The following is a 10,918-nucleotide window of genomic DNA, read 5'->3' as shown; positions in this document are numbered from 1 at the left end:
AACTATCATCAAGCTACCATCAAACTATCATCAAACTACCATCAAACTACCATCAAATTATAATCAAACTACCATCAAACTACCATCAAACTACCATCAAACTATCATCAAACTACCATCAAACTACCATCAAACTATCATCAAGCTACCATCACACTACCATCAAACTATCATCAAACTATCATCAAGCTACCATCAAACTACCATCAAACTATCATCAAACTACCATCAAACTATCATCAAACTACCATCAAACTACCATCAAACTACCATCAAACTACCTTTAAACTCCCATCAACTCAGAAAAATGTTAATTTACTGCCTCAAAATTCCCATGAAATATAACTGAACGTCTGAAAAATCGGGACAAAAATATTATAATTGGCTCAAATAATCAGGTGATATTTGTGGTAATTCTACCGTCAACTGTAGTCAAAGTCATAGTATAAATAAATAAGATGAAAATACTTTATTAAGTAAGATAAAAATACTTTATTAAATAAGATAAATAATACTTTATTCAATAATATGAATAATACTTTAAGTAAGATTAAAAATACTTTATTAAATAAGATAAAATACTTTATTAAGTAAGATAAAAATACTTTATTAAGTAAGATAAAAATACTTTATTCAATAAGATAAAAATACTTTATTAAAAAAGTTAAAAATACTTGATTTAAGGGAAATTTCAGTGTTGCAGCAGCAATGACTTAAATGGCAAAACACACATAATGAGGTTTTTTTTTAATCAATTACTAAATATATACACACACACACACACACACACAGGTATATTTATATATAAACTGTATATATACAGTATATATATATATATAGTATCTATACATATATATGTGTGTGTGTATATACATATATATATATATATATATATATATATATATATATATATATATATATATATATATATATATAAAATCAGTACTGTACTGTATAAAAATATATAGAAGAAAATAGAAAAAGCCTGATTCTGAGATAGTTCTATCAGTTAGTTATCAGGTATTGATCAGTTAGTTATCGGGTATTGATCAGTTAGTTATCAGGTATTGATCAGTTGGTTATCAGGTATTGATCAGGTATTGATCAGTTGGTTATCAGGTATTGATCAGGTATTGATCAGTTGGTTATCAGGTATTGATCAGGTATTGATCAGGGTCCACACCTTCTCAGCCAGCGTCAGCACCGTCCTGGCGTGGATCACTGCCACCTGCTCTTCATTACTCAGATTCTGGATAAAAACACATTGAACACATTTCACCACTGATGGAATATTACACCTGATGAATGAAAACGAGCACATACTACAGAAAAACCAGAGAAGAAGAAGAAGAAGTAGTAGAAGTAGTAAAAGTAGAAGTAGTAGAAGTAGTAGAAGTAGTAAAAGTAGAAGTAGTAGAAGTAGAAGACGTAGAAGTCAAAGTAGTAGAACTAGTAGAAGTAGTAGAAGTAGTAGAAGTAAAAGCAGTAGAAGTAGTAGAAGTAGTAGAAGTAAAAGTAGTAGAAGTAGAAGGTGTTTAATGATCATTTCTTCATACGAAGCATAAACGACATCAAACTTTAATATTACTGTAAATACAGAACGTTTCACTTCAAACTGAGCCACCGAGGAAAGACGTCAAATACAGCCAATAATACTCATTAATACTAATAATTCTTTTTTCCTCACAGTCATATAATAATAATAATAGAGCCAAGCTACTAAACTCATAGTAGTACTCGTCACTCATCACTAGTCAAGTACACACATAAGTACTAAGTAAATGCAACATACACTTACGGCGTTATCTCCCAGAATGTCCAGTTTCTTCATCAACTCACTGATCACAATGTCCTGGAGCAGCAAGAAACCATGTGGTCAAAGACGGAGCAAGGTAGAGATGGAGTAGAGGTAGAGTAGAGGTAGAGTAGAGGTGGAGTAGAGGTAGAGGTGGAGTAGACGTAGAGTAGAGGTGGAGTAGAGGTAGAGGTGGAGTAGAGGTAGAGGTGGAGTAGAGGTAGAGTAGAGGTGGAGTAGAGGTAGAGGTAGAGGTGGAGTAGAGGTAAAGTAGAGGTGGAGTAGAGGTAGAGGTGGAGTAGAGGTAGAGTAGAGGTGGAGTAGAGGTAGAGCTAGAGGTGGAGTAGAGGTAGAGCTAGAGGTGGAGTAGAGGTGGAGTATTTACTCACATTGACTCCCTCGGCCTCGCAGTACAGCTGCAGAGGACTGAGGCCTTCTGGGAAATACAGATGTTGGAAGTTGATGGCGGGCGACCGGCGCTCTCTCTCCTGGAAACCATGAAAACAGAGCTCAGTCCACCAGTAGCTGACTGGATTGTACTGGTAGTACTTGTTGTACTGGTAGTACAGGTAGTACAGATTGTACTGGTAGTTCTGGTTGTACTGGTAGCACTGGTTGTATTGGTAGTACAGGTAGTACTGCTTGTACTGGTAGTTCTGGTTGTACTGGTAGCACTGGTTGTATTGGTAGTACAGGTAGTACTGCTTGTACTGGTAGCACTGGTTGTACTGGTAGCACTGGTTGTACTGGTAGTACAGGTAGTACTGGTTGTACTGGTAGCACTGGTTGTACTGGTAGTACAGGTAGTACTGGTTGTACTGGTAGTACCTCCAGCTCCAGGATCCTGAACTCCAGCAGCTCGTTCTGGTCCCTGGCATCCTGGATGTCGTTCTTCAGCCTCAGAGCTTCTACCTCCATCTGTTTCAGCTGATGGAGGAAACAGGAAACAGGAAGTGGAATCATCTCACACAACCCAGATTTAGGGGAGATGATATATTTTTATATGACATCATATATTATGAAAATCATTTTAGCTGCAAAGGAAAACTTGGGACAAAACAAAACAAACAAACAGGAAGTTCACAGACACAGCATCCTTAGACAGGAAGTCCTCTGAACAGGAAGTCATCTAAACAGGAAGTCGTCTGAACAGGAAGTCATCTGAACAGGAAGTCCTCGAAACAGGAAGTCTCTCACCTTCTCCAGCAGCTCCTGGTTTCTCTGGTACAAGGCCTGTTTCTCCTGCACCCACTTCACATCCTGATGGAGAGAAACCAGAGAGAGGGAGTTTAAAGAGAGAGAGAGAGAGACAGGAGAGGGATGGAGGGAGAGAGAGACAGGAGAGGGATGGAGGGAGAGAGAGACAGGCGCTGTCTCACCAGTCCCTGCTGGCACAGTGAGGACTCCAGGTCCTGGATTCTGGTCTGGTAGCGACTCAGCTCCATCTCCAGCTGTTCTCTGCTCTGAGAGGGAATGGAACCAGCAACCCTGTGAGTGCCTTGCTCCAGAGTGGAACCCCCAACCCTGCAGTGTTAGTGCCTTGCTCGAGGGCAGTCGTACCTTGATCTCCCTCTCTGCGTCGAAGCCTCCACCCACAGTGTTCTGCAGCAGGGCGTAGGCTCGCTGCAGCGCCTGGTACTCCTGGGTCAGCTGGCGGTACCGCAGCTCTGGGTCCTGCACACAGACAGACAGACACACAGACAGACAGACAGACACAGACAGACAGACATTAATTAAATTACAAATTAATGCACATTGGAGGTGCCGCCCCCCCTCCGCTGCATATCAGTGGAGAGGGGGGTTGAGTTTGTGACCTCCTTCACCTACCTCGGGTCCATCATCACCAACGATGGCAACGTTTCACCTGAAATAAACCGGAGACGTGCCCTGGCAGCCGGTGCCATGAACACGCCTCTCAACAAGACCCTGGCTGCCAGAATCGATGCACCCAACAGCCCCCTGCGTCCCACCTGGCAGCACAGCGTCGGATGCGCTGGTACGGCCATGTCAAAAGGCTCCCCCTCGGAACACCCTACTCACGCTATCCTCCACTTCCCACCTAAAGCTGCCGGCTGGAAACGCCCCCACGGTGCCCCCCGCACCCGATGGATGGATGCCGTCACCAGGGACCTACACCCAATGGACCTGTTGCTTGCTGAAGCCGAGTCCCAAGCACTGGACCCACCCAAATGGAGCAGATTGCTGAAACTGAGTGTGTGTATGTTTGTGTGTGTGTGTATGTGTGTATGTGTGTGTATGTGTGTGTATGTGTATGTGTATGTGTGTGTGTGTGTGTATGTGTGTGTGTGTGTGGGCACCTCCTCGGGGTCGGTATCAGGCGTCTGGTCGGTGTGGAAGGACAGAGTGGATCCATCAGAGTCCACTGAAGCATCTTCATCATAGCCATAGAAGGTCTCCACCACCTGGACACACACACACACACACACACACACACACACACACACTCACTTATTTTTAAATATACATATTAAAACATTTTTATTTTTTTCATTTTCACAAAAACAATGATTTGACATGAATAACACATCTGGTCACAAAGGACAGAATTGTGAGTTAATAAAATAAACAGACAGACAGGAGGTCAGAGAGACAGGAGGTTATTGAGAGACAGACAGGAGGTCTCACCCTACAAGCTCTGAAGGTTCTTTTCCTCCTGGTGGAGTCCTGTCGTCTGTACCTCATCAGCATGTCTCTCTCCTGGAGGAGGAGGAGGAGGAGGAGGATTCTATTAAATCAGCTCGGGTGTAGTTCCTGCGCACAAGCGTTAGCGTTAGCGTGTGGGTGGAGTGATACGAGGGGCGTGAGAATAGGAGAAGTGGTTGCCGTGGCAATGGTCATTATTCATAAATAGCTGAGCAGTGATTGCCGCCATGGACCAATCAGTGTTTATCCATCAATAATATCCAGAGATGATGTGAAATACTACATTTAATACTCACAATGACGGTTTTGACGTAGTCTGCTGTGTCCAGCGCCTGTAAACGGAAAGACAGTACTGCGGTGTAGTACTGTAGTACTTGTAGTAGGATAGTAATTATACTACTTGTAGTAGTATAGTAGTAGTAGTACTTGTAGTAGTATAGTATTAATACGACGTATAGAAGTAGTACTACTTGTAGAAGTATATTGGTAGTACTAATTGTAGTAGTAGTATAGTATTAATACTACTTGCAGTAGTATAGTAGCAGCACTAGTACCTTGGACAGGTCATCGATGATGTGCTGCTGCTCCAGAACCTGCAGTCGCAGGAAGTCCATCTCCCTGACTTCCTGTTTGTCCTCCAGGTCGTTCAAGGAGCTCGGCCTCTTCACCCCGCCCTGGTGCTTCTGACGCTAACATACCATAATAATCACTGCTGTTGATTATAGCGACAGGCACGTAACATCGACGCTTCGCAACTACGGTCGCTCGTACTGTTGTGTGGTGACTATGGTTACGGGGTAAGGCGGTGGTTGCCGTGGTTACCATGTCCATGTTCTCCTGGGTGACGAAGCGCAGCTTGTTGTCAAGGCGACGCATCGCCAGCGCCAGCTCCTCGTTCTTCCTGCTCAGACGCTTGTTTTTATCCAGCAGAGGAAGAAACTGAGACTCCGCCTCCCGGAGGCGCTTGAGCTGGACACACACACACACACACACACACATATATACACACACGTGTGTATGTGTGTGTGTGTGTGTGTGTGTATGTGTGTATGTGTGTGTGGTAGTGTGTGTGTGTGTGTGTGTGTGTGTGTGTGTGTGTGTGTGTGTGTGTGGTAGTGTGTGTGTGTGGTAGTGTGTGTGTGGTAGTGTGTGTGTGTGGTAGTGTGTGTGGTAGTGTGTGTGTGTGTGTGGTAGTGTGTGTGGTAGTGTGTGTGTGGTAGTGTGTGTGTGTGGTAGTGTGTGGTAGTGTGTGTGTGTGTGTGTGTGTGGTAGTGTGTGTGTGTGTGTGTGTGTGTGTGTGTGTGTGTGTGTGTGTGTGTGGTAGTGTGTGTATGTGGTAGTGTGTGTGTGTGTGTGTGTGATAGTGTGTGTGTATGGTAGTGTGTGTGTGTGTGTGTGTGTGTGTGTGTGTGTGTGTGTGTGTGTGTGTGTGTGTGTGTGTGTGGTAGTGTGTGTGTGGTAGTGTGTGTGTGTGTGGTAGTGTGTGTGTGTGTGTGGTAGTGTGTGTGTGTGTGTGGTAGTGTGTGTGTGTGGTAGTGTGTGTGTGGTAGTGTGTGTGTGGTAGTGTGTGTGTGTGGTAGTGTGTGTGTGTGGTAGTGTGTGTGTGTGGTAGTGTGTGTGGTAGTGTGTGTGTGGTAGTGTGTGTGTGTGTGTGTGTGGTAGTGTGTGTGTGTGGTAGTGTGTGTGTGTGTGTGTGGTAGTGTGTGTGTGTGTGGTAGTGTGTGTGTGGTAGTGTGTGTGTGTGGTAGTGTGTGTGGTAGTGTGTGTGGTAGTGTGTGTGGTAGTGTGTGTGGTAGTGTGTGTGTGTGTGTGTGTGTGTGGTAGTGTGTGTGTGGTAGTGTGTGTGTGTGGTAGTGTGTGTGTGTGTGTGTGTGGTAGTGTGTGTGTGTGGTAGTGTGTGTGTGTGTGTGTGGTAGTGTGTGTGTGTGTGGTAGTGTGTGTGTGGTAGTGTGTGTGTGTGGTAGTGTGTGTGGTAGTGTGTGTGGTAGTGTGTGTGGTAGTGTGTGTGGTAGTGTGTGTGTGTGTGTGTGTGTGTGTGTGGTAGTGTGTGTGTGGTAGTGTGTGTGTGTGGTAGTGTGTGTGTGGTAGTGTGTGTGTGTGGTAGTGTGTGGTAGTGTGTGTGTGGTAGTGTGTGTGTGTGTGGTAGTGTGTGGTAGTGTGTGTGTGTGTGTGTGTGTGTGTGTGTGGTAGTGTGTGTGTGTGTGTGTGTGTGTATGTGTGTGTGGTAGTGTGTGTGTGTGTGTGTGTGTGTGTGTGTGTGTGTGTGGTAGTGTGTGTATGTGGTAGTGTGTGTGTGTGTGTGTGTGATAGTGTGTCTGTATGGTAGTGTGTGTGTGTGTGTGTGTGTGTGTGTGTGTGTGTGTGTGTGTGTGTGTGTGTGGTAGTGTGTGTGTGGTAGTGTGTGTGTGTGTGTGTGTGGTAGTGTGTGTGTGTGTGGTAGTGTGTGTGTGTGTGTGGTAGTGTGTGTGTGTGTGGTAGTGTGTGTGTGTGGTAGTGTGTGTGTGGTAGTGTGTGTGTGTGGTAGTGTGTGTGTGTGTGTGGTAGTGTGTGTGTGTGTGTGGTAGTGTGTGTGTGTGGTAGTGTGTGTGGTAGTGTGTGTGTGGTAGTGTGTGTGTGTGTGTGTGTGGTAGTGTGTGTGTGTGGTAGTGTGTGTGTGGTAGTGTGTGTGTGTGTGGTAGTGTGTGTGTGTGGTAGTGTGTGTGTGGTAGTGTGTGTGTGTGTGTGTGTGTGGTAGTGTGTGTGTGTGTGGTAGTGTGTGTGTGGTAGTGTGTGTGTGTGGTAGTGTGTGTGTGTGGTAGTGTGTGTGGTAGTGTGTGTGTGGTAGTGTGTGTGTGTGGTAGTGTGTGTGTGGTAGTGTGTGTGTGTGGTAGTGTGTGTGTGTGGTAGTGTGTGTGTGTGTGTTCGTGTGTGTGTGGTAGTGTGTGTGGTGGTGTGTGTGTGGTAGTGTGTGTGTGTGGTAGTGTGTGTGTGTGTGGTAGTGTGTGTGTGGTAGTGTGTGTGTGTGGTAGTGTGTGTGTGTGGTAGTGTGTGTGTGGTAGTGTGTGTGTGTGGTAGTGTGTGTGTGTGGTAGTGTGTGTGTGTGGTAGTGTGTGTGTGTGTGGTAGTGTGTGTGGTAGTGTGTGTGTGGTAGTGTGTGTGTGTGGTAGTGTGTGTGTGTGTGGTAGTGTGTGTGTGTGGTAGTGTGTGTGTGTGGTAGTGTGTGTGGTAGTGTGTGTGTGGTAGTGTGTGTGTGTGTGTGTGTGTGTGGTAGTGTGTGTGTGTGGTAGTGTGTGTGTGGTAGTGTGTGTGTGGTAGTGTGTGTGTGTGGTAGTGTGTGTGTGGTAGTGTGTGTGTGGTAGTGTGTGTGTGGTAGTGTGTGTGTGTGGTAGTGTGTGTGTGTGGTAGTGTGTGTGGTAGTGTGTGTGTGGTAGTGTGTGTGTGTGTGTGTGGTAGTGTGTGTGTGTGGTAGTGTGTGTGTGTGGTAGTGTGTGTGTGTGGTAGTGTGTGTGTGGTAGTGTGTGTGTGGTAGTGTGTGTGTGGTAGTGTGTGTGTGTGTGTGTGTGTGGTAGTGTGTGTGTGTGGTAGTGTGTGTGTGGTAGTGTGTGTGTGTGGTAGTGTGTGTGTGTGGTAGTGTGTGTGGTAGTGTGTGTGTGGTAGTGTGTGTGTGTGGTAGTGTGTGTGTGTGGTAGTGTGTGTGTGGTAGTGTGTGTGTGTGGTAGTGTGTGTGTGTGGTAGTGTGTGTGTGGTAGTGTGTGTGTGTGGTAGTGTGTGTGTGTGGTAGTGTGTGTGTGTGGTAGTGTGTGTGGTAGTGTGTGTGTGGTAGTGTGTGTGTGTGTGTGGTAGTGTGTGTGTGGTAGTGTGTGTGGTAGTGTGTGTGTGGTAGTGTGTGTGTGTGTGTGGTAGTGTGTGTGTGTGGTAGTGTGTGTGTGGTAGTGTGTGTGTGTGTGTGTGGTAGTGTGTGTGTGTGTGTGTGGTAGTGTGTGTGTGTGTGTGTGTGGTAGTGTGTGTGGTAGTGTGTGTGTGGTAGTGTGTGTGTGGTAGTGTGTGTGTGGTAGTGTGTGTGTGTGTGTGTGTGGTAGTGTGTGTGTGGTAGTGTGTGTGTGTGGTAGTGTGTGTGTGGTAGTGTGTGTGTGGTAGTGTGTGTGTGGTAGTGTGTGTGTGTGTGTGGTAGTGTGTGTGTGTGTTACCAGCTCGTTGCGCTCCTCAGACAACAGAGCGTTTCTATCTTCTAGTTTCCTCACGACAGCGCTGAGTTCAGCCAGTTTCAACTGGAACCTGCGCTGGTCCCGCTCGTCCTGAGACTGACACACTACTGCAGTACAGTCTGTTCAGATGGTACTTTATTACTGTATTACAACCAGACCCCGCCCCCGTTCAGGTGAAGCCGCCTCCCAGCAGGGGACCGCCTCCTCGGACGCTCCACCCCTCGTGGTCTCCACCCCTCCCCGGCGGCAGCACTCCATCTCCTACTCGCACCGCCCGCACCACGCCAAGACCCGGAAGGGCAGCCGGGCTGGGTCCGTCGGCTACACCGCCTTCTCCCCCCGCCCCTCGCTGTCCCGCCACTCCAGCCTGGCCACCGAGCCCCCCCTGGAGCGCGCCAAGGTGGAGGACCACCTGCTGCTGGCCGTGCTGGCCTGCTTCTGCCCCGTGTGGCCCATCAACATCGTGGGCTTTGTGTACTCCGTCATGGTATTATGATTATTGTTATTATTATTATTATTAATATGATTGTTATGATTGTTATTATGATTATTATTCCACAGCTCTGGCCGCTGTCTGTTAATGTTAATAATGACTGAAGTTCTGTCTCCACCATCGGGTGGTGCTACGTAGAACTACACTGGAAAACTCTGTTTAATAACAAGAAGTATTTTATTATATTAAATTATAGTTATTACAGTAACGTTGCTGAATGCTCTTAACTTGACAACTAGTTATACAACTGGAAACGCTAGTTATCCAGCGAGGTCGTCTGGATCCCGCCTGACGTGCGATTGGCTGACGGCTGGCTCCGCCCCCTCCCTCAGTCCAGGAACAGCCTGGAGCAGGGGAACCTGGACGGCGCCGTGCGTCTGGGCCGCGTGGCCAAGCTGCTGTCGCTGCTCTCTCTGCTCGGAGGAAGCGTCATCATCGTCGCCTGCGTCGTCAACCTGGCCAGTGAGTCCGCCGACCTCTGACCCCTCTGACCCGCCTTACTTCCTGTCTCCGCCACCACATCCGTCAGCCGACAGGAAACTGCGGCGTGGATCGGTGTTTTTAACCGGCCCCAGGCGGCGCCGTGGAAGCTGCTTGTGACGTCACCGGAATGATGTCATATCAGAAGGTGCAGAGTTTCGAGCGAGCCTTCAAAATAAAAGCTCCTTATTACACATGGAGGCAGTTAGTGAATAATGTATATTAATCCATAACATGAACTAGTAATAACTTTGATTACCAGCAGTGTGTAATTGAAAGTTACTAAACTCATAGTTGTACTTTAAAGAGTATGAAGCGAGTATTAAAGTCCAAAATCACTTCCTTTGATCCGTTGATGTGAAGTTTGTATTAAATGTCTCAGAAATCCCCCCCGAGCTGCTCTTAGGACACACCCCCAAGCTGTGACATCACAGGTGGTCTGTTTGGAAGATTAATGATCATCGTGTACTCTGTGTGTACTCTGTGTGTACTCTGTGTGTACTCTGTGTGTACTGTCTCAACATGTCCACTGCCCAGACCACTTCCTGTCTTATCTTGTTGAATAAAGTGACTCACTTCCTGTCTTTAGAAGCTTCTCGCGTGTGATTGGCCGATTCGAACCCATTAGGGATCAATTAAACAGCCTGTAGTTTCAATCAATAACACAGTGAGAAGAAGGCGGAGCCTAGAGGTGGAGCTGAGGCTCCAACTAAATCCACCTCCACCAATTGTACCTCATTCATCTCCTTCTTTAAAGCTGAGACTCCAACAAAACCAACCTCCACCTTCTCCTGTCTTCACCTCAGCACCTCCACTTCCTTCACCACCACCTTCACCTCCACCTGCTCCACCTTTTCACCTCCACCAGCTCCTTCACCGCCTTCACCTCTTCAGGTTCTTTCACCTCTACCCCCTCCAGCTCCACCTCCTTCACCCCCACCACAATTTTCCACTTCCTTCATCTCCACCAGCTCATCCATCTCCTTCACCTCTACCCCCACCTCTTGCCCCACCGGCTCTTTCACCTCCTTCGTTCCAGAACCTCTCCTCTAATGCGCCTCCTTCTCTTTTTTCAGTAAATGTGAAAACCTGAGATCGATCCCAGGATGAGTCCAGTCTGCACCTCCACCTATGAAGAACACCTCCCTTACACCTCCACCTCTCAAGAACAACTCCACCTCTGAAGAACACCTACTCTACACCTCCACCTCTGAAGAACACCTTCTCTACACCTCCACCTCTGAGGAACACCCTACATCTGAAGAACACCTCCTCTACACCTCCTCCTCTGATGAACACCTG

General features: G+C 46.8%; 2 protein-coding genes across 2 annotated transcripts in view; one reads left to right on the top strand and one right to left on the bottom strand.

Annotated features, from left to right (window-relative positions):
- LOC307245690 (janus kinase and microtubule-interacting protein 3-like) overlaps positions 1 to 8,745 on the bottom strand; it is a gene marked incomplete at both ends in the record, with an annotated part of 17,665 nt that extends 8,920 nt beyond the window's left edge. The window contains 13 exons of the mRNA XM_080021337.1: positions 1,184 to 1,249; positions 1,793 to 1,852; positions 2,185 to 2,283; positions 2,624 to 2,722; positions 2,993 to 3,055; positions 3,175 to 3,258; positions 3,356 to 3,469; positions 4,114 to 4,218; positions 4,442 to 4,513; positions 4,756 to 4,791; positions 5,014 to 5,148; positions 5,282 to 5,428; positions 8,626 to 8,745. Of these exons, the coding sequence (XP_079877463.1) occupies positions 1,184 to 1,249; positions 1,793 to 1,852; positions 2,185 to 2,283; positions 2,624 to 2,722; positions 2,993 to 3,055; positions 3,175 to 3,258; positions 3,356 to 3,469; positions 4,114 to 4,218; positions 4,442 to 4,513; positions 4,756 to 4,791; positions 5,014 to 5,148; positions 5,282 to 5,428; positions 8,626 to 8,745 (1,200 nt within the window). The remainder of the gene's footprint in view (positions 1 to 1,183; positions 1,250 to 1,792; positions 1,853 to 2,184; positions 2,284 to 2,623; positions 2,723 to 2,992; positions 3,056 to 3,174; positions 3,259 to 3,355; positions 3,470 to 4,113; positions 4,219 to 4,441; positions 4,514 to 4,755; positions 4,792 to 5,013; positions 5,149 to 5,281; positions 5,429 to 8,625) is intronic.
- A 25-nt stretch (positions 8,746 to 8,770) lies between these two features.
- prrt2 (proline-rich transmembrane protein 2) lies at positions 8,771 to 9,838 on the top strand (the record flags this gene model as incomplete). Its single annotated transcript, XM_080021336.1, has 2 exons — positions 8,771 to 9,130; positions 9,469 to 9,838. 2 exons carry the CDS (start codon positions 8,771 to 8,773, stop codon positions 9,616 to 9,618), a joined length of 510 nt encoding a protein of 169 aa, XP_079877462.1. The 3' UTR covers positions 9,619 to 9,838.
- Between the last annotated feature and the right edge of the window lie 1,080 nt (positions 9,839 to 10,918).

This window comes from Zeus faber, assembly GCF_960531495.2.
Source record: "Zeus faber genome assembly, chromosome: 20".
NCBI lineage: Eukaryota > Metazoa > Chordata > Actinopteri > Zeiformes > Zeidae > Zeus > Zeus faber.
Note: the sequence above shows the minus strand (reverse complement) of the source record. Positions and strands in the feature narration are given on the sequence as shown.